General features: G+C 34.7%; 1 protein-coding gene across 3 annotated transcripts in view; it reads left to right on the forward strand.

The window, feature by feature from the left end:
- LOC132696646 (uncharacterized) overlaps nucleotides 1–18,154 on the forward strand; it is a 68,980-nt gene extending 50,826 nt beyond the window's left edge. For all 3 annotated transcript variants that reach the window (XM_060661597.1, XM_060661596.1, XM_060661595.1), the window contains 2 exons: nucleotides 12,827–12,886; nucleotides 12,941–18,154. In XM_060661597.1, coding sequence (XP_060517580.1) covers nucleotides 13,169–14,359 — 1,191 coding nt within the window. In that variant the 5' untranslated portion in view covers nucleotides 12,827–12,886; nucleotides 12,941–13,168 and the 3' untranslated portion in view covers nucleotides 14,360–18,154. The remainder of the gene's footprint in view (nucleotides 1–12,826; nucleotides 12,887–12,940) is intronic.
- Nucleotides 18,155–19,077: the final 923 nt, after the last annotated feature.

The raw sequence follows: 19,077 nt of genomic DNA on the forward strand, positions 1-19,077 counted from the left end.
CAGGACTTGGCCCTTATTTCACCCCTTCCGCTAGAGACAGTGTTGTGTAATATAGTTTCAATGTTACAAATAATATCGGTGATGGGTATTTCTTCAGGTTTTTCTACTGGGACTGCAAAGTTTGGGCCTAGGGCTAATATGTCATTCACGTAGTTGGGGATTTCAATATCTGTAAGGTTTTCGATCCATTTGGAAGAATCAACACCGTTTGTCTGCGTGTTTAGCTCAGGGTTTATTTTTCTAATTTTGTTTACATTTTTTTCTTTAATGTTTTTAAATAAATTTTCGGTTTTAATTTTTACAATAGTTACATAGTTGTTAAAAATATTCGGTTCTAAAAGAGTTTTCAAAAATATTTCAATTTTTTCGATTTCCGATGTTAAATGGTTTATCGTATGGGTCGTCTCAGTAATTAGAAGGCTTAGGGTTTTTCGAACAAATGTTTTTAAAATTATTTCGTTGAATTTTCGCTCGAGGTACTTACATGAAAAATTGATATGTGCAACTTTAATTCTTAAAAACGTGGGTGTTAGATTGTCATCCTTACAACGCAAAAGAAAGATTCTACGGTTTTTCTGTTTACACAATTGTAGATTAAGTTTTGAGTACGCTTTTAGGTTGGTTGCCACCGTCTCTCCGTACTCTTCTCTGACGGTTGGAAAATGGAGCATATTTTCACCCATGCTTGGTATATTTTTCTAGTTTGTTCTATTTTTGTAGGTTAAAATTAAATGTCTGAAGAAGGTCTTGAAGGCCGAAACGTCACAAAAAATAAAATGTTTCACAAGTAACGGAAACTTATTTTAATTTCACTAAAAAAGGACCAAAAAAAACCCAAGAACCATTTCTTAAGTATATATATATATATATATATATATATATATATATATATATATATATATATATATATATATATATATATATATATATATATATATATGATGACACCATATTCCGGGATAACATCCGTTCGCTCGTTGAACTCCGACTGGAATCCTGCATCCGACTGGAATCCTGCATCCGACTGGAATCCTGCAGACGTTTCGCCAAAATCTCACTTGGCATCTTCAATGCTCCCGAAAACACTTCGAACACTGTTTTCGGAGCGCGAGCATTGAAGATGCCAAGTGAGATTTTGGCGAAACGTCTGCAGGATTCCAGCCGGATGCAGGATTTGCAGGATTCCAGTCGGAGTTCAACGAGCGAACGAATGATATCCCGGAATATAGTGTCATCACATTTTTCCATCCGTGAATCAATACGTGAGAATATATATATATTATAATGTTTCGCTGGAGACAAGAAGACTTGTTAAAAAATATAACTTATTTGCTTTTTGTAATCCTTAATTTTTAAATTCTGCATTCTGTATGCCAAATATTTCTATTTTAATATTTTGGCAAATCGTTTCCGTTTTAGTGTGATGTACTATTGCTTCAATGACTTGCTCCTTTATGTTAAGTTCCAGGGTTTATTAAATAAAGCAAACAACTCAGGCTCTTTTAATCAACTCCACTAAACATTTTGGCAAAATCTGTCCACAATCTTGAAAAAATTCATAAAGCAACAATTTCAGTCACATGTAGCAAAAATCTTGTGGGCTTTCAGTCGTCCTGTGACAAGTAAATTGCTGTGAGTGTTTAAAGCAAACTAACTTTAACAGAGTTCTGCGATTGCAGAACTCTTGCCTTAGACTAACATAAGGTATCCGAACATCTTACAAGATATTTAAACTCTGCGACCTTATTTTTTATAATTATAAAAAACCATATTCCAAAGTATTTGCAGCAAAGACTGCATGTTAGCATAGATGTATATACGTCAAACCGTCGTTTTCGGGCTATATTATAACACTATTTTGAACTATTCAAAAGATCCTCCTCTTAAATAATTGTAAAAATAGTTCATAAATTTCCGGCTAAAATACTACAATGAAAAAATTAATTTACCTTTAAACAAAATTATTTAATTCTTTAATAAAAGAGCAGTAATATATTTAATCAAAAAGAGTTTCTGGTATATATAAATTTCCCTGAATATATGAAACATGTTCATAAAAAATTTAATCCTTTGCATCGTCAATTGCAAGGGCTCACTTTTTGATGATCTGCATATTTTTTAAAAAGATGTAAACTTTTGCTTCATGAAAACACTACATAACAGTAATAATTATTACTGCACTGAAGTGCACTGAATGTGTTGCAGCCAAAAAGTAACAAATCTTTTATAACATATGGTATTGTTTCGGATTTATTTCATTTTTTCATAACTAAAAAGAACTTACTTATATTGAATAGCAGCCTCTAGTAAGCTAAATAAAAAGTGTGAGTATCTTCAAAATACTTTTTTTTAAAGAGGCATAAACGTCTATAAATCGATGTCAAGATAAAAGTTGTGAAAAGAAATTTTACAAATCTAATCTAAATACTAAAATCTAAATACAAACTTCTTTTTAAATAATGGGATCAAAAATATTGATATTCATTTGATTGCGTCAACGTCAAACAAACAAACAGTTCTACGGACTTTTGGGAGTGATCATTTTTCTATTTTAAAAACATAAATGTGTCGCAATTTTACACTGTCCCTAAGAATGCAAAACCGACTTGTCGTCCAAAAATCGTGTGGTGCAGGGGGTGGTGGGGGTGAATTTTCTAAAAATTGTCAAGAAATTATTATTTTTTTGTTGTCTACACCATACCGCTCTTAAATTAACAAAACCGCTTTTCATTATTAGAAATACTTTATTTTTTTATTTTAAAAACACCGCATAATGCTAATGAATAAAAGCTTGCTCTGAAAACTCATTTTTATGTTATCGTTTACCTCGCTGTAACTCGAAAACTATTTGGTTTATCAAAAAAGTGTTTAATATAATAGATATGCAAACCTCAATCTAATGGAGTTTTTTTTTCATTAGCAAAATGTGGAACCATGTCGTGAATATCACGGCCGTCAGCGAAGCAGCGAGGAAGGGTCAGATTTGAGAGGACGGTCAGGCAATAAATGACTTTGCGGTTCCGACGTGCGCTTGTACACCTGCTTTCGCAGCGAGAATAATTTTATTTATTTTTTATGTCTGCGTTTTAAGTGTCAAAATAGTTTTCTTTGAGGGAGTGAAGTAGTTTATAATGTGACTAAAATATATTTATTTTTGTGTGAGAATGATAAATAATAACGCATTAGTTATAATTTTCATCCAAATGGATATTAAAATCAGTACAAGTTCTAATTGTGCGAACTTGATTCTACAATGAGATTAAAGCTTTTAACGAAAAAAGCTGCTAACACTAAAGGAAAAGTTTTTAACTTCCAATTATGTGTACCTTGTCAATAAGGCGGAAAGCTCATAACGTCAAAACAAATATCCAAACAAAAATTAATTGAATGTGCAAAAATCCGCATGAACATCTGTTAAGGCAAGGATCCTGATGCTCTACATATTTTTTTGAATTTTAATGACATAAGGGAACAAGTTTACAATGACATAAAAACTGTTACAAAACCTATACGAGTTTTAAATTGCGTATTTTGCCAGAAAAAATCAAAAGCTCTGACAAGTCACGACTAATACGGAAAAACAAAATTAAAACTCGAGGAAATACTAAACTAAATGCTTCATGTCATTTGACAGAATCACGTAACACAATAAATAAACTCGCACATGGGGATTTTTGGTTAAAAAAGTTAAAGGCAAGTTTGTGGATCGAATTAGTGAATTCTCCAAGAAGAAATCTATACCTAGAAGAACCTAGAAATTTTTTGAAACGGTTTCCAAGGAGCAAGTTATTGAAGCAATAGTGCATCACACTAAGACGGAAACGTCCAACTATTTATCCTTTGCTCTGTCGGGAATGACAAAATTAGCCAAAATATTAAAATGGAAACAAATGGAAGACCAAGTAATGCAGAATTTAAAAATTTCAAAATTAAGGATTACAAAAAGAATATGCCAAATAATTTATATTTTTTAACAAGTCTTCTTGTCTCCAGCGAAACATGTAATGCCAGGAAAGAAACGAAAATATTGTGTGAAAATTGTTAACACGTTGACTGCCGACTACGAGATAACTCGTAGGTAGCGATCTTTTCAAGGACGCCAACTACGAGTTACCTCGTACTGTATTCACGTGCCATTCTTGTGTTGCTACGATTAAACTCGTAATATATCAGTGCTAATATCGATAGATGGCTTCTTGGGAAAGAACAAAAAATCAATGTTGGCTTGCATGAAAAGACAATTTATTTGAAAACGAACATAAAAAATGTAAGTGTAAGAATTAAGTCAAATTACAGAAGTATAATAATATTTACTGTTTGTGGAACTTTTTAAAACAATCTTCCACACACAGAGCTGGCTTTTCACTACATACTGGACAGTAATAACGCGTTTCTCGGCGTTTTTTTCCTTGGTTACTGTTGGGGTTGCTGACGAAGGACTACCCTGTTTCCAGGGACGAGATTGACGACAATTTGAATGGATTGTAATTACTGTTTTATTTTTAAGAAACACTTAGAAACGAAGAAAACTTAATAACAAATTCTGTGACGGCTCGCTTTGCTCTTCCCGACTTCTCGCCCTCGCTCCGTCTCGCTTCTTTCTTCCGACCGTCTCTGTCGACGTCTTGCAAAGCTCTTTTTGGCTCTCGTCGTGCCGCCCCGCAGTCGCGCTAGGTTCGCACTGTTAGCCTTGTTGCCGAGTCTTTCACAAAGTCCAACATGCCGCCCCCGTTGAAAAGTCTACTTTTCAAAAAAGAAAATAGAACGCGAAAATTGGGAGCGTGAAAATTAAAAATAATTTGCTAACACTTTGTCTTAGTTTTCTACAGGCAGAAAACATACTCTTGCCACTGAGCGTTTTAAAATTGTACCATTCGGTAAGCGCACTGACAAAACTCTCACTATACCGTCTGAACCACTATGAACTTCAGTAACACGAGCCATAGGCCAGCGTAGTGGGGGTACGTTGTCTTCAACTAATACGACCAATGCACGCTGTCAGCTGAATCCCTTTGCCATTTGGATCGTACTTGAAGACTGCCAAGATATTCCTTCGACCAACGTTGCCAAAACTGTTGGTACAATTGCTGTAGTCTGTGATACCTCGACAATCGAGAAATTTTTTCATTTTTTACGTCCAATTGAGGAGGACTAACGAGTGAGTCGCCTATGAGGAAATGTGAAGGGGTTAAAGGTGTATAATCATGAACGTCATTAGAAATTGTAGTCAAGGGACGCGAATTTAAACATGACTCTATTTGCACTAGTAATGTGTACATTTCGTCATAATTTAAAGATGATTCACCTAATACACGTCTGAGATGAAACTTTGTTGATTTGACTGCCGCTTCCCATAAGCCACCCATATGAGGCGATCTTGCTGGTAAAAAATGCCAATTTATCTTATCCTCAGCCAAAAAAGAATAAACTTTGTCGTTATGTTCTTTGTTATTGACTAATTTGTGTAGTTCTAAAAAATGGTTATTTGCCCCGACGAAGTTCAAACCGTTATCTGAATGAATATTGGTTGGTTTCCCGCGTCGTGAACAAAATCTCTTTAAAGCATTCAAAAAACTATCTGTAGTCAAATCCATTACTAACTCTATATGTATTGCTCTTGTTGCAAAACAAATAAAAATACATATATAAGTTTTTACTAACTTACTCTTACGTAAGGTTCCTTCCTTAACGAAGATTGGACCTGCATAGTCAACTCCGCAATTTGCAAAAGGTCTGCTCGGCGTTACTCTAGAACTCGGTAGAGATCCCATTAAAAATTTTCCTGGTTTTGGATTCGCGCGGTAGCACCTAATACAACTCTTGACTATTCGTTTTACAGCGTTTTTACCATTTACTGGCCAAAATTGTAATCTAATAATTGACAGTAAATTTTGTGTTCCTACGTGTAAATTTTCAAGATGAATTTTGCGTATTAATAAATCTGTCAATTCATGTTTATATGGAAGAATTATTTGATGCTGCTGATCAACTTTCAAGTTTGAATTTTTTAATCTCCCACCTACTCGGGAGGTAGGTGGGTAGGTAGTATCTAAAAATGGATGCAAATTGAAAATTTTGCTGTTGAGATTTACGTTTTTTGATTGTTGAAGGTTAGAAATTTCTTGTTTAAAGGCTTCAATTTGTGCTAAACGAAGAAGTTCTTCTATTTGCCAAAATTTGGTTAAGGAATCATGCAAGGTTTCGTTTGTTATTTTTCTAGTTAAATTGCAAATAGATTTTGAGTTTTGAATTTCATTTTTTAAACACCCCGTGAAAATCCAACCTAAACGCGTTTGTTGTAGGCTTGGCATATTTTTTCCTAATTTTATTTTTTCATTGTCTAAAAGTTCAAAAAATATTTCGGCTCCTAAGAGTACATCAATTTCTTTTGGTACGTTAAAGTTTTCATCAGCTAGATCGATATTTTTTGGACATTTTATTATAGACTTGTCAAATCCGTGAAGTGGCAATTTTTCTGTTATTCGTGACAAAACTAAAAATGATAATGTAGTTTGAAAAGAAGAGAACCGAGACTTGATTTTTGTACGTGTTCTGAAATTGATTTGTGTCGCGATTTGACTTACACCTGTTAAAGAAACATTTATTTTGTCACATTTGAGGTCTAACTTTTTGCACAAAGATTGACTTATTAAATTCGACTGACTGCCTGAATCTAATAATGCGTTACATTTATGCCAATTTCCTTTGTGGTCTTGAATAAAAATTATTGCTGTCGACAATAAAATTTGATCTGTGTTCGTTGTTGAATAAACTTGCGTGTCGTAATTCAAATTTAAAGAAATGTTTTCTGTAAATTCTGGCGCTTGCGAAGTTGTATTCCGGTCGATAACGCACATAGTAGGGCTAGGATTTGCGAGCGTTTTTTGTTCGTCGCGGGTGTTTTCCTCGCTATGCGGGTTATGCGATGCGTTGTCTATATTTTTTTCTACAGATTTGTTTTGAATTTGGGTATCTGCATGCAGGGTTGTATTATGTTTGAACTTGCACTTTTTACATCCTGCAGACTTGCACTGGTACTTTAAATGTCCTGACCTTAAACAGTTGCTACACAATCTGTTTTTTCTGATTTCGTCGTATTTTTCGGAAATCGATAATTCTAAGCATTTGGGGCAATGATAAATGAAATGATTTTCTTGACAAATGCTACATTTGTTTTCTGATGAATTTGTTGTTGCAGCATAAGTACCCCTTTGTGTTGTAAAATTTTTTGGTTCTTTTTTTGAATTTGAAGAATTTTGATGAAAATTGATTTTACTTGGGTTTGCTTCGAGAGTAAAACACTTTTTTGTTAAAAGATCGATTAATTCTTGCAACTTTGGTAAATTTTGATCTGATTGTTTATTTTCCCACTCTCGAATGGTTCGATCGTCCAATTTTTGTAAAATGAGAGGTATGAGTTGAGTGTCCCATTGATCAATTGGTAAAGATAACTTTTTTAAAGCAGAGAGGTGCTGATGCACTGTATCCAGTAGCTTTCGTAAATGAGGGGCTGATTCCCGTGATACATTCGGTAAATTGAAAAGAAGATTGTTTACGTGAAAATTTATTATTGCGCGCTTGTTGTCATAGCGCTTTTTTAATAAATCTAAAGCTATGGAATAGTTTGCCGCTGTTACGTCAATCGAATTGATTAAATTTAATACATCGTCTTTACAACAAATTTTGAGATACAGAAATTTGTCAATTTCTGTTAAATCTGTTCTGTTGTGAACCACCGATTCGAATATGTCTTTGAAACTGTACCAAGTTTCGTATTTTCCGTGGAAACTTGGTAAACCAAGATCTGGAAGTTTGGCAACAGGGTTCGATACGTTTTGACTCGTTACTGCGACCGAAGTCGGTTCCTTTGAAAATTGTTTGTGATTTTTTTCATTTGCGTTTGCGACTAACCTTTTTGCTAAAGAGATTGCCGCGTAAAATTCCGATTCTTTGTCTAAACGTGCCGCGTTTTCATTTTGAACGAGATATTCTAGCCGAGTTTAAATTTTGTCGAAATCTGAGAAATCCTCCTCGATACTTTTCAAACGGGCTTCGATTTGAAAAATGTCATCGAATTGCGAACTCAAAAATGCCGAGAATCGAGATAACCTTTCGCAAATTACGTGTCGAGTATGTTTCAATTCCAAAATTTCATCATCGCGAACGTGTGTTTTTTCCGATTTTCCTTTCGAGGGCATTTTGGTTGAAAATGAGTTGAATGACGTGATTGTTTCGAGATTTTTCTTTTTGTTTCGATTCGAGAAGCGTTAAATCAACAAGGTTTTTTGTTTCGTGTTGTTTTTCGAGAAATTTGCTTTTTCCGTGAACGATTTTTCGATGCGATTGGAGAACGTAAACTTTTTGATGCGTGATTAAAACATGCAGATTTCTAACTACGTTTGCGTAGGATAGCAACTGGTACAACTACGTGGAGGAAAAAATAGGAAGCATAGAACGAGCTCACCGTGTTTTTTCGATTCGTTTCGTGTTTCTCGAGTTCCAAAGGCTGTTTTCTTTCCTTCCGATCCTATGTCTGTTTGAATTGGCTGCGAATCTTCATAGAATCCGGCTCGAAGGACCAAATGTTGGGCTTGCTGACGAAGGACCACCCTGTTTCCAGGGACGAGATTGACGACAATTTGAGTGGATTGTAACTACTGTTTTATTTTTAAGAAACACTTAGAAACGAAGAAAACTTAATAACAAATTCTGTGACGGCTCGCTTTGCTCTTCCCGACTTCTCGCCCTCGCTCCGTCTCGCTTCTTTCTTCCGACCGTCTCTGTCGACGTCTTGCAAAGCTCTTTTTGGCTCTCGTCGTGCCGCCCCCCGCAGTCGCGCTAGGTTCGCACTGTTAGCCTTGTTGCCGAGTCTTTCACAAAGTCCAACAGTTACATATGCGACATGGTTTCGTTGGACGTTGTTTTTTTTCGGTAGGCGGTAAACTCTCTAAATAATGGATACTTTGCAATTTACTCTTTTTCGTAACGTGTTGAATTTCTTGTCCAAATAATGCGAGCACGAATTCCTCTCTGAACTTTATCAGTTTTATGTTAGAAGATGTAACTTTTTTAAAAATTTTGTGAGCATTGTGGATGTAAATCTCTATAATGTGCAATGCAACCTTTTTGGGCCATCTAATAGTCTTTCTTAGAGATGAATAATACGAAAGCATTTGATCTGATCGGCCAATGCCAGACATTCCATTGTTGTAATCTCGAATTATATTCGGTTTCATAGAAATTTTTCCATTGCGATTGGGCACTTCTATCATTTCAACAACATGCATGTTTGAAATGCAAAGGACATTTCGCTTGTCTTTCCATTTGCAAACAGTAACAGGACCATTTCGCTGCCAAATACACTCCCCTTTTTTCAATTTACGATTTACCAAATCTCTAGGGTTCCCTTTTCTGTTATTTCGTAGGGTTCCACACACATACGTTTTTCGTGTATTTAGCAGTTTTGTAAGTGTAACAGAATTATAAAAATTATCCATGAAAGCCGTGTATCCTTTATCGAGATAGTCCTCACGTAAATGTAAAACAACATCAGTAGTGTGGCCTACGTTATTGTCAGTTTTCTCAGATTTTCCACTATAAATTTTTATTTTCATAACGAGACCATCGGACTCACAAAGTTCATACAGTTTGATCCCATATTTGTGTTTCTTATTTTTTATGTATTGGCGGAAAATCAATCTTCCCCGCCATAGCATCATAGACACATCAATACAAATATTTTTATCTGGTACATAGTTTTACCGCATAATATTGTTGAAATGATTTAGAATTGGTCTTACCTTGTATAATCTGTCGGTAGATGATATTGAGTTATCAACCAAATGAAAATAACGAAGTAACAACTGGAATCGATTTCGACTCATATGTAAGCGCCAAAAGTGTACATTATATAGCTCGTGTGTGCTCCAGTAATGTTCAATTGATGGAAAAGAGCAAGGTCCCATTTGTAGCACAAGTCCAATAAAAACTTTCATCTCAGCAGCACTAACGTTTTGCCAATTTGATAACCCGTTGGTTTTCTTTATTGTTGTGCGTTTTTCAATTTCTTGCGCAGCATATAAATTAGTTTGTTCCACCAGTTAGATTTAAGTAGTACTCAATTTCACTTTGAGTCAGTGGTCTTTTCCTATCCATATTGGGTTCTTAGCAATTCAATGATTATAAAAAGAATACACAAGAAAGATGTATGTAAGTAATGCACTCAACAATGTCTGAGATATAACTGACGCGGACGATGATGACGCAATGAATGATTCCGCATTAGCGAAGCGATAAGTCAGTACATGTGTGCCTACGAATAAACTCGTAATTGGCTTCCGAGAAGAGATTACTGTTTCCGACGCCAACTACGAGATAATTCGTACAACATTTTTTTTTTAGGAAAATACGTTTTTACTCTTTAATTTTATAACTATGCTCTAGATTTAGACTTTTTAATAATATAATGTAATAAAATCAAAATTTCATTTTTGGCCAGAAATCTGAAAATTACTGTGGCAGTCAACGTGTTAAGATGATGAGTTTAAATGGAAAAAAATATACCCCTAAATATATTGGTTTGGGACTGTTAGCCCATCAGGAGACCAAGTCAAAAAACTATACCTGGAAACTTTAAATTTTTGCCATATAATGTAAAATTGACGATCCTTAATGAGTTCCGTTCAAATAAATAAATTCAAATTCAATGAAAAATTTCACATGTACTGATAACCGAAGCAATATTACAAGAGGATACATGAGTTCTAAGCACCTGTTAATATAAAAAAGATATAGAGACATTCAATTTTCTGTCAAATAAGATATTTTAATTTAGACACAACATTTTAGGCGTAACGGGCCATTGTGTTCCTGTAAAAGAAAATTTATGAAATGTTCCTGTAAATGTGTAAAATCAATATGTAGCAATAAGCGAGACAAAAATGATTCCTGACCAACACGAAGGATTTTTTTTTAGATTTACTTTTTACTTAATTTTAGGTGTTATAGATATAATTTTAATTTTTATTCTAGCTTCTATGCACACTTTTGTATTATTGGTTTAATATGCAATGTTGCCAATAAAATTTATTACAAATAATTAGTAATGTCAAAAATAACAAAAGAGTATCATCCCTATCAAAAAATTCGACTATGAGGGCAAATACGTATCACATTCGCTACGAAAGAGGGTGTATACAAACAAAAACGATCTTAAGCGGCCGCCGAAACCGCAAGTCTTTTATTACCTGACCGTTTTTGCAAATCTGACCCTTTCTCCCTGCTTCGCTGGTGGCCGTGATGTTCGCGACAGGGCTTCATATTTTGCTAATTAAAAATAAACGATCCATCCAATTATAGTTTTTGGAAAAAGTAGCTGATTCGTTGATCTTCAATGCATATGATTTATAAAAAGCATTTTTTTGATAAACCAAATAGTTTTCAAGTTACAGCGAGGTAAACAATAACATAAAAATGAGTTTTTAGGGCAAGCGTGTATTCCTTAAAGACTCCTATATAAAAGCATTATGCGGTGTGTTTTTAAAACAATCAAAAAACAATCGATATAAATAATGACAAAAAAGCATAAAAATAACCTACTCCGTGGATCAACAACGCAACGCGAATACGCTACTCGGTGGCCGAACATAACATTATCTGTTGTTTAACTGAAAAATGTTACAGTATATATTGCTTATCTGCTGTGTATCAGACTTGTAGTTAATTGAATTTTTGTGAAGAAGTGAGGAGGTGGTTTTTAGTCGGTAGGAATTCGACATACCCCACAATACCAACTGTGGAAGTCATATATATATATATATATATATATATATATATATATATATATATATATATATATATATATATATATATATATATATATATATATATATATATATATATATATATATATATATATATATATATATATATATATATATATATATATATATATATATATATATATATATATATATATATATATATATATATATATATATATATATATATATATATATATATATATATATATATATATATATATATATATATATATATATATATATATATATATATATATATGACGACACTATATTCCGGGATATCATCCCCGTTCGCTCGTTGAACTCCTACTGGAATCCTGCATCAGACTGGAATCCGACTGAGTGTTCTAAGTGTTTTCGGAGCGCGAGCATTGAAGATGCCAAGTGAGATTTTGGCGAAACGTCTGCAGGATTCCAGTCGGATGCAGGATTCCAGTCGGAGTTCAACGAGCGAACGGATGATATCCCGGAATATAGTGTCATCACATTTTTCCATCCGTGAATCAATACATATATATATATATATATATATATATATATATATATATATATATATATATATATATATATATATATATATATATATATATATATATATATATATATATATATATATATATATATATATATATATATATGATGACACTATATTCCGGGATATCATCCGTTCACTTGTTGAACTCCGACTGGAATCCTGCAGACGTTTCGCCAAAATCTCACTTGGAATCTTCAATGCTCGCGCTCCGAAAACACTTCGAGTAGCAAATGCTCCGGAAGCAATTTCATTCGCGATATGGAAAACGTATATTTTTTTTAGTTCACGAAATTGAGGCTATTTTGAGTCCTTGGCGGGAATATTTTCTCACATTAATGGCAACGTCGCAATGTATTATTTTATGGCTTATTTTGAACTTTTAGAGTCTTTATCGTAGTATAAACAAGGATGACTTCACTTTGCTTTGTCATGTTATTTTAACATTCTATAACCTGGTTTTCATTTACAGAATATTACGGTTTTGCAGAATATTCGAGCGCAAAATTCAGAGGAATCTCAACCAGACTCTGTAAGTATTATCGCTATTGGTTGCGTATATTTTGTGGATTAAAAACTGTTTCAGGACGAAACCACGGATACAAAAATAAACGCAATTAAAGCGTTGAGAAATACAAAAGAAAATAAAAAATACCGATGTTCAAAATTTTCCTCGACATATCGAAAGGAATCACCCGTATGAATTAGAAGTATTGCAAATTTGTTCCAAACCTAAAAAGAGTGAAGAAAGCAGGAAACTTTTAGCCCTATTAAAAAAGAAGGGCAATTTTATTAAAAAGCTTGTGTCAAACCGATGAAAGAAGCACGGGAGCCAGAGAACTCATTTTTGTCATGCACAAACTGCTTGGGATTTTACAGATCGAAATTTTTATATCGACACACAAAGAAATGCACAGGGGCTAGTTCATCAAGAAATGCTCAAGTTGCAAGTCAAAACTTTTTGATAAAAAATTTGACCCGAATTGACCAACAATTAAAAGATCAGGATTTTCCTAGAATGAGACCTGATCAGATTTCTTTAGGGGCAAAGAATGACTTTTTAATATGTGCCTTTCGAGCTCGTTACCTTAAGACACATCGCGAAAAAAATTGTATTAATGTTACAAGTAGAAAAATGCGAGAGTTGTCAAGAATTTTCTTCGAGCTTAAAAAAATGGATCCAAACCTAGCAAATCTATTTGAAGCATTGCAGCCAAAGCACTACGATAAACTGGTGGAAGCTACAAAATCTGTGGCAAGATTTGATAGCATTAAGGAAGTGTTTGTAGCGCCCACATATGCTATGAATATTTCCACATCTCTGAGACAGTGTTGCGATATTGCAACTTATATGACCATAAAAAGTGAACCATCAGTTGAAACGACAAATATTGAATCTCGATTAAAAACAATGGTAAATTTATTTTCATCTAACTGGCGATTTGATATATCGATTCGATACATCGAGACAGTGTATTGTAGAATTATTTTAGTGAATAGAAGGAGACCAGGAGAATTACAGCGGTTATTAAAGGATACTTACGTTGCTTCAGAAGAGTCATCAAACTCTTACGAAGAATTTAGTGAAGTTATCTGGAATGCAGAAAAAATTTTGTTACAACCCTTTAAAAGAATAGTGATTAGAGGAAAGAGGGGTAGAGTGCCAGTCATATTCAGTCACGATGTGCAGGTACATATTGATCAACTTCTACAGGCGAGATCAAATTTCGTCAATGACAACAACCCCTACCTTTTTGCAAACCCAAACACGAATACTCCAATATGTGGCTACAAAGTTGTTGCAAAATATGCTAAAGGTTATGGCGCTAAGAATCCTGAGGCTATAACATGCTCAAGGTTGCGAATAATACATCTTGCAACGCTAACACAATTATTCAATCTATTCGAAAATGAAATTGAACAACTGTCAAATTTCATGGGCCATACATCGAACGTGCACAGAGGATCAAATAGATTGCCAAACGATGTCTATCAGACAGCATAGATATCCAAGCTTCTTCTTTTAATGGAACAAGGAGAGGCAGTTGTTCATAAGGGGAAAAGCTTGGACGAAATTACAATTGATTTAGAAGAAAATCTTTTAAATGAAGAAACTAGTGAAGATGAAGATCTAGAAACTTCGACGAAAACAAGTAGGAAAACGGAAAAAGAAACAAAGGATATGGATCAAATCAAACAATTAATCCAGGATGTAAAAAAACTGAAGGAAAAAGCATTAGTTTAGAACCAGTCTTAGAAGTAAAGGACAAAAAGCGAAAAAGGATTTTGATTCCATGGACAGAAGAACAAAAAAAATGTAGTTTGTTGGAATATTTATATTATTACGTCATATCCGACAAGACCCCGTAACAAAGAGGCGCCGCCTTGTTTTTTTTGCCGATCGTAAAATATATCGGCGTCTCAGGCAAAAAGGACAGGGAGGGCAAGTTGCGGTGAGGAGATAATTAGGGTATTATTATGCGATGTTTTTTGGGTTTACGATAAGTTAGTTAAGACGTAGTTGTCGAACCGAGAGGATTAAACTCGATTCTGCTTCATTACGTTGTTTTATTTTGATTATCCTTACAAGTTACATTCTATTTTTCAAAACAAATAAAAAATAAGAAGGCACCCAAAAGATGTCAATGCGAAGAATTGAAGGACATCAATGAGGTCTATAAGTAGATACCATTGATTTTTCAGTTGGTATTTCAGACCAAAATGGGATTTGGAGGTAATATCCCAAAAGTTTTCAAAATTTTGCCTAAAGTGGTTTCTGATAATAAGAAATCTGAAACCGAAACTACTTTTTCAAAATATCGACATTTTCTGATGATTTATGTTTTTATTTATTCTGTTCTTCCAAATATCTCCCGCACCCTGTATAGTAAACGAAAGCTGTAAATACGAAAATTGTAGCTCTCGGCACGGTAAACCGAGAAATGCCGGAAAGATATTTCTTAAAACGTTACTAAACCCCAAAACTATGTTTATTATAAATGACGCCCTTCTACTAATCGATATTCTGACAGAGCGAGGGGCGAGAAATGCGGTTTTTTAAGAAAACATCTGGCTCACAAGTGGTTGCTTATTGCGTCGTACGTAAAAAAATTTTATATGGTATATAATATATAGGTTAAAACTGGGATAGATGCCCCACTTTTTGTAAGCTGACTATAACTTTTTTTAAAGCACTATTCGAGTGAGTTAACTATTTGTAACAACTATAGTCCTTATACTTACTATCTACTCATATCATCATTCAATGCATACCGTAGATTTGTAGATATTCGGCTCCAAAAAAACTCATTGTTTGAGGATAGACGCCTACTGTATGGGGTAGTTGCCCCTGGCAAAATTTCGACATGAGTATAGATGCCCTACAATGGGATAGATGCCTCCGTAATAAAGAAAAAAATTCGTAGAAAATTAAATAAAATGTTTATTTGCTTTCTTAGTTGCAATAATATATTATAAAGTTTTCTTATCCAAATATACCGTAAAACTAAAGGAAATGGCACTTTTATAGGAACAAATGGCTCAGTCTTTCAATCATACTTTGGGTAAACTTAGCAACTTAACAACGTCTATTAAAAATTATTTAAAACTTTACCGAACTAAATTTAGGAACAATAAAACCTAAAACAAATCCGTCCCTTAGGACTTCTTTGGAAAAAAACAATACATACAAATAATCAACAAATATAGAGATACCGTTTACTTTGGCCAGGTTACTTATTCTTTGAATTCACTTTGGCCAGGTTAGCTTTTAGAGCTGCAAGCTTCTTGAGTCCACATCTATTACAGTAATCGCCATATAGAGTGCAATCTTCGTGTAACCAGAGTTTACACATCAGGCACTGAATCCAGTCCGCCGTGGACTTGGTACTTGCATAGTCATCGAAACATTCCCTTCATTGAGTATTTTCTTTATCAGATTTAGTCTGGTCTGGTTCATCGAACTCTTTTTCACTTTCAGAGCTAAACCTCGGTCTTTTCTTTTTAGGAACTGATTTTTGGTTGTTTTTTCTAGGTTTGTCTGGTGTTTGCTTCTTAGCTCTATCTTTCAACTTAGCTTTCTTAGAGTTAATATGTTCTTCTGAATTTAAAACGGCAGCACATTGCTTGCCTCTTTTGTATAATGAAACAGGAATTTTCGTGATAGGTGAACATTCATTAAGATATTTACTTGGAGTTATGACTTCTACAGTTTCAGGCTCCCTATTGATAGTTGCCGACGATCTACCAGGCTGGGGCTCAACATAATATGAATTCACATCGGCGTTCGCGTCGAGTTCCTTTGCGACTGGGGTTGGTCTTGAGCAAGGTTTCCTTCATCTAGATTTTGAATTTTTACGACCGGTGAACATTCTTTAAGATAATATTCACCTGGAGTTATGACTTCTATAGTTTCAACATTATGATTCTAAGATAGGATGGACGGACTGACATTTCCTTCTAAGGGAATAACAATTGCGTCCGCTGCAAGATCTTCATATAGTAAGAACCCGAAATCAAGCTCCCGCTCACTATTGACAGTTGATGACGATGGACCAGGCTGGGGCTCAACATAATATGAAGTCACATCAGCATTAGCGTCGAGTTCCCTTGCTACTGGTTGGTCTTGACCAAGGTTTCCTTCATCTAGATTTTGAAAGCTGTTATCAGAGATAGCAAAGTAGCTGTCGGGATTGTACGGGAAAATACCACATGCACCAAACCCATTCACAGCTTTAGAAGAGGTAGCAGCGCGAGCCCATGTGTTACCTATTAATTTTCCAGCAATGTATCGATTTATTTTTCGATCATTGTGACTCAACATACAGTTTTTAGTTTCCGAAGCGAAGTAAGTTTTGAAAGGTTTAAAAAAACTCCGGTCAAGCGGTTGTAAAGCCTGTGTAGTGTGGCTTGGCAAACAGAACAATATTATGTCATTTTCTCGTGCTAATTCTAGTAAATCAATAGCAGTAGTGTGAGATAAATGCCCGTCAAGTATAAGCAAAACCTTGCCCTGTGGTTTTATTAGCACGAACTGTTCTTTCAGCCACTTTTGAAAGAGTTCTGTGTTGACGTAGGCAGATTTTTTATTCATGTACATGTTGGCTCCGGGCGGAAGACCCTCTTGGAACTCTGGTCTTTTATTGACCCCCTTGACAATGACCACCAGAGGAACATAGTTGCCAACAGCTTTACAGCAAGCTATAATTGACATTGTATCACCTTTTTCGCTAGAAGTGATGGAATTTACTACTTTGGCAATAACTTTACCAGGATTATTGTTCATTTGAACTCCAGTTTCGTCAGTATTATAAATTCGATCGGTTTATCGATCAAATCATTTTCAGTTAGTACTTTCAGCAACAATTCAAACATTTTGTTTACTTCATCTCGATTTAATCCTTGAGCCCTTGCAATAGACAAACCTTCTGCCTGGCGAATACTGAGTTCTGGGTGTCGTTCAAGAAATGATTTGAGCCAGTGCTGAGCACCCATACGTGTCTCTTTGTTAAAAGAATTTTCCAAACCCACTTTCTCGGCAAATTCAAAAGCGAGTCTTCTTACATCCTGTCGTGTTGTGGGAAATCCTGCCTTTTCTAAATTTTGTATGTGCGCTACGAGACGTTTCTCGTTGTCAAAGTCCAGTGTGGGATGTTCTCCTGAAAAAGAAGAAATTAATAGGTACAGAAAAAAACTGAGGATTCAAAAAGGACAAGTATAAAAAAACAAACTAAGAAGACGGTGCTAAATTGAATTTGATTAGGGAAATTTATTCCTCTATTACTTACCCAAAGTAAGATTTTCATCGCCTCCTCAAAATTCGAGATGGAATACCATAACAACGAGATATTTCATTTACACCGACTTGGCCTTTATCCATTTCCCCAAAAACTTTGCAAAGGGCTACTTAGACCAAGCAGCACGAACGGGTGCCCCTATTTTCCCTTTATATTTTCGCGGCATTTTGTCTAAAATAAAAAATGAAATTAGGTGATACGCTGCATTATTACATTACATTACAGTTGAGTACGACATGTAAAGGTATAAACAGCTCATAAAAAAACTGGAAAGTCAATTTTCCTACTAAGTTGCATATTAACTAGATAGGTTATTTAAAAAAATCTTACCTATAGCCTAAGTACCTGTGAATAAGTCATAGAGGATATATGCCTCTAAGGGCGTCTATACTCAGTCAATAGTGGGGCCTCTATCCTTTTTAGTAGGGATAGACGCCCCAGCAAATAAATAAAAATACTTAAATAATTTCGTAATGTTATAAACACACCATAAATATAAATGATACATACTATTTAAATAACAATACACACCTAAAACTTACCTTCGAAAACGAAAGTTCTGAACACGTCAAAATGTCACTGTCACAAGAATCATGCAAGCGCGGTAAAATTTTGCAACGTTTTTTTAACTCAATCGGCGACACGTGCAGTCCTGTCGAAACGCGTGCGCAGACTGTGCTGTGCGGGGCGAGGTTTGTCCGATGAACTTGGTACTAAAGCGTGAACTTGGTTTTAAATTCTCTTTTTTTAAGGTGCGGCGTCTATCCTCCAAGGGCGTCCATCTCACTTTTACCCTAATAAGCAAAATAATCCGAAAAAATGAGACGGGATTCCATATATCTTATACACCGAAAATATACAAATCAGCAAGTCTCATATTAACAAATCCGCAACATAAATCTTCAAAAAAGAGATAAAAAAACACAAA

Source organism: Cylas formicarius, unplaced genomic scaffold (genome assembly GCF_029955315.1).
Source record: "Cylas formicarius isolate icCylForm1 unplaced genomic scaffold, icCylForm1.1 PGA_scaffold_1__22_contigs__length_36826433, whole genome shotgun sequence".
NCBI lineage: Eukaryota > Metazoa > Arthropoda > Insecta > Coleoptera > Brentidae > Cylas > Cylas formicarius.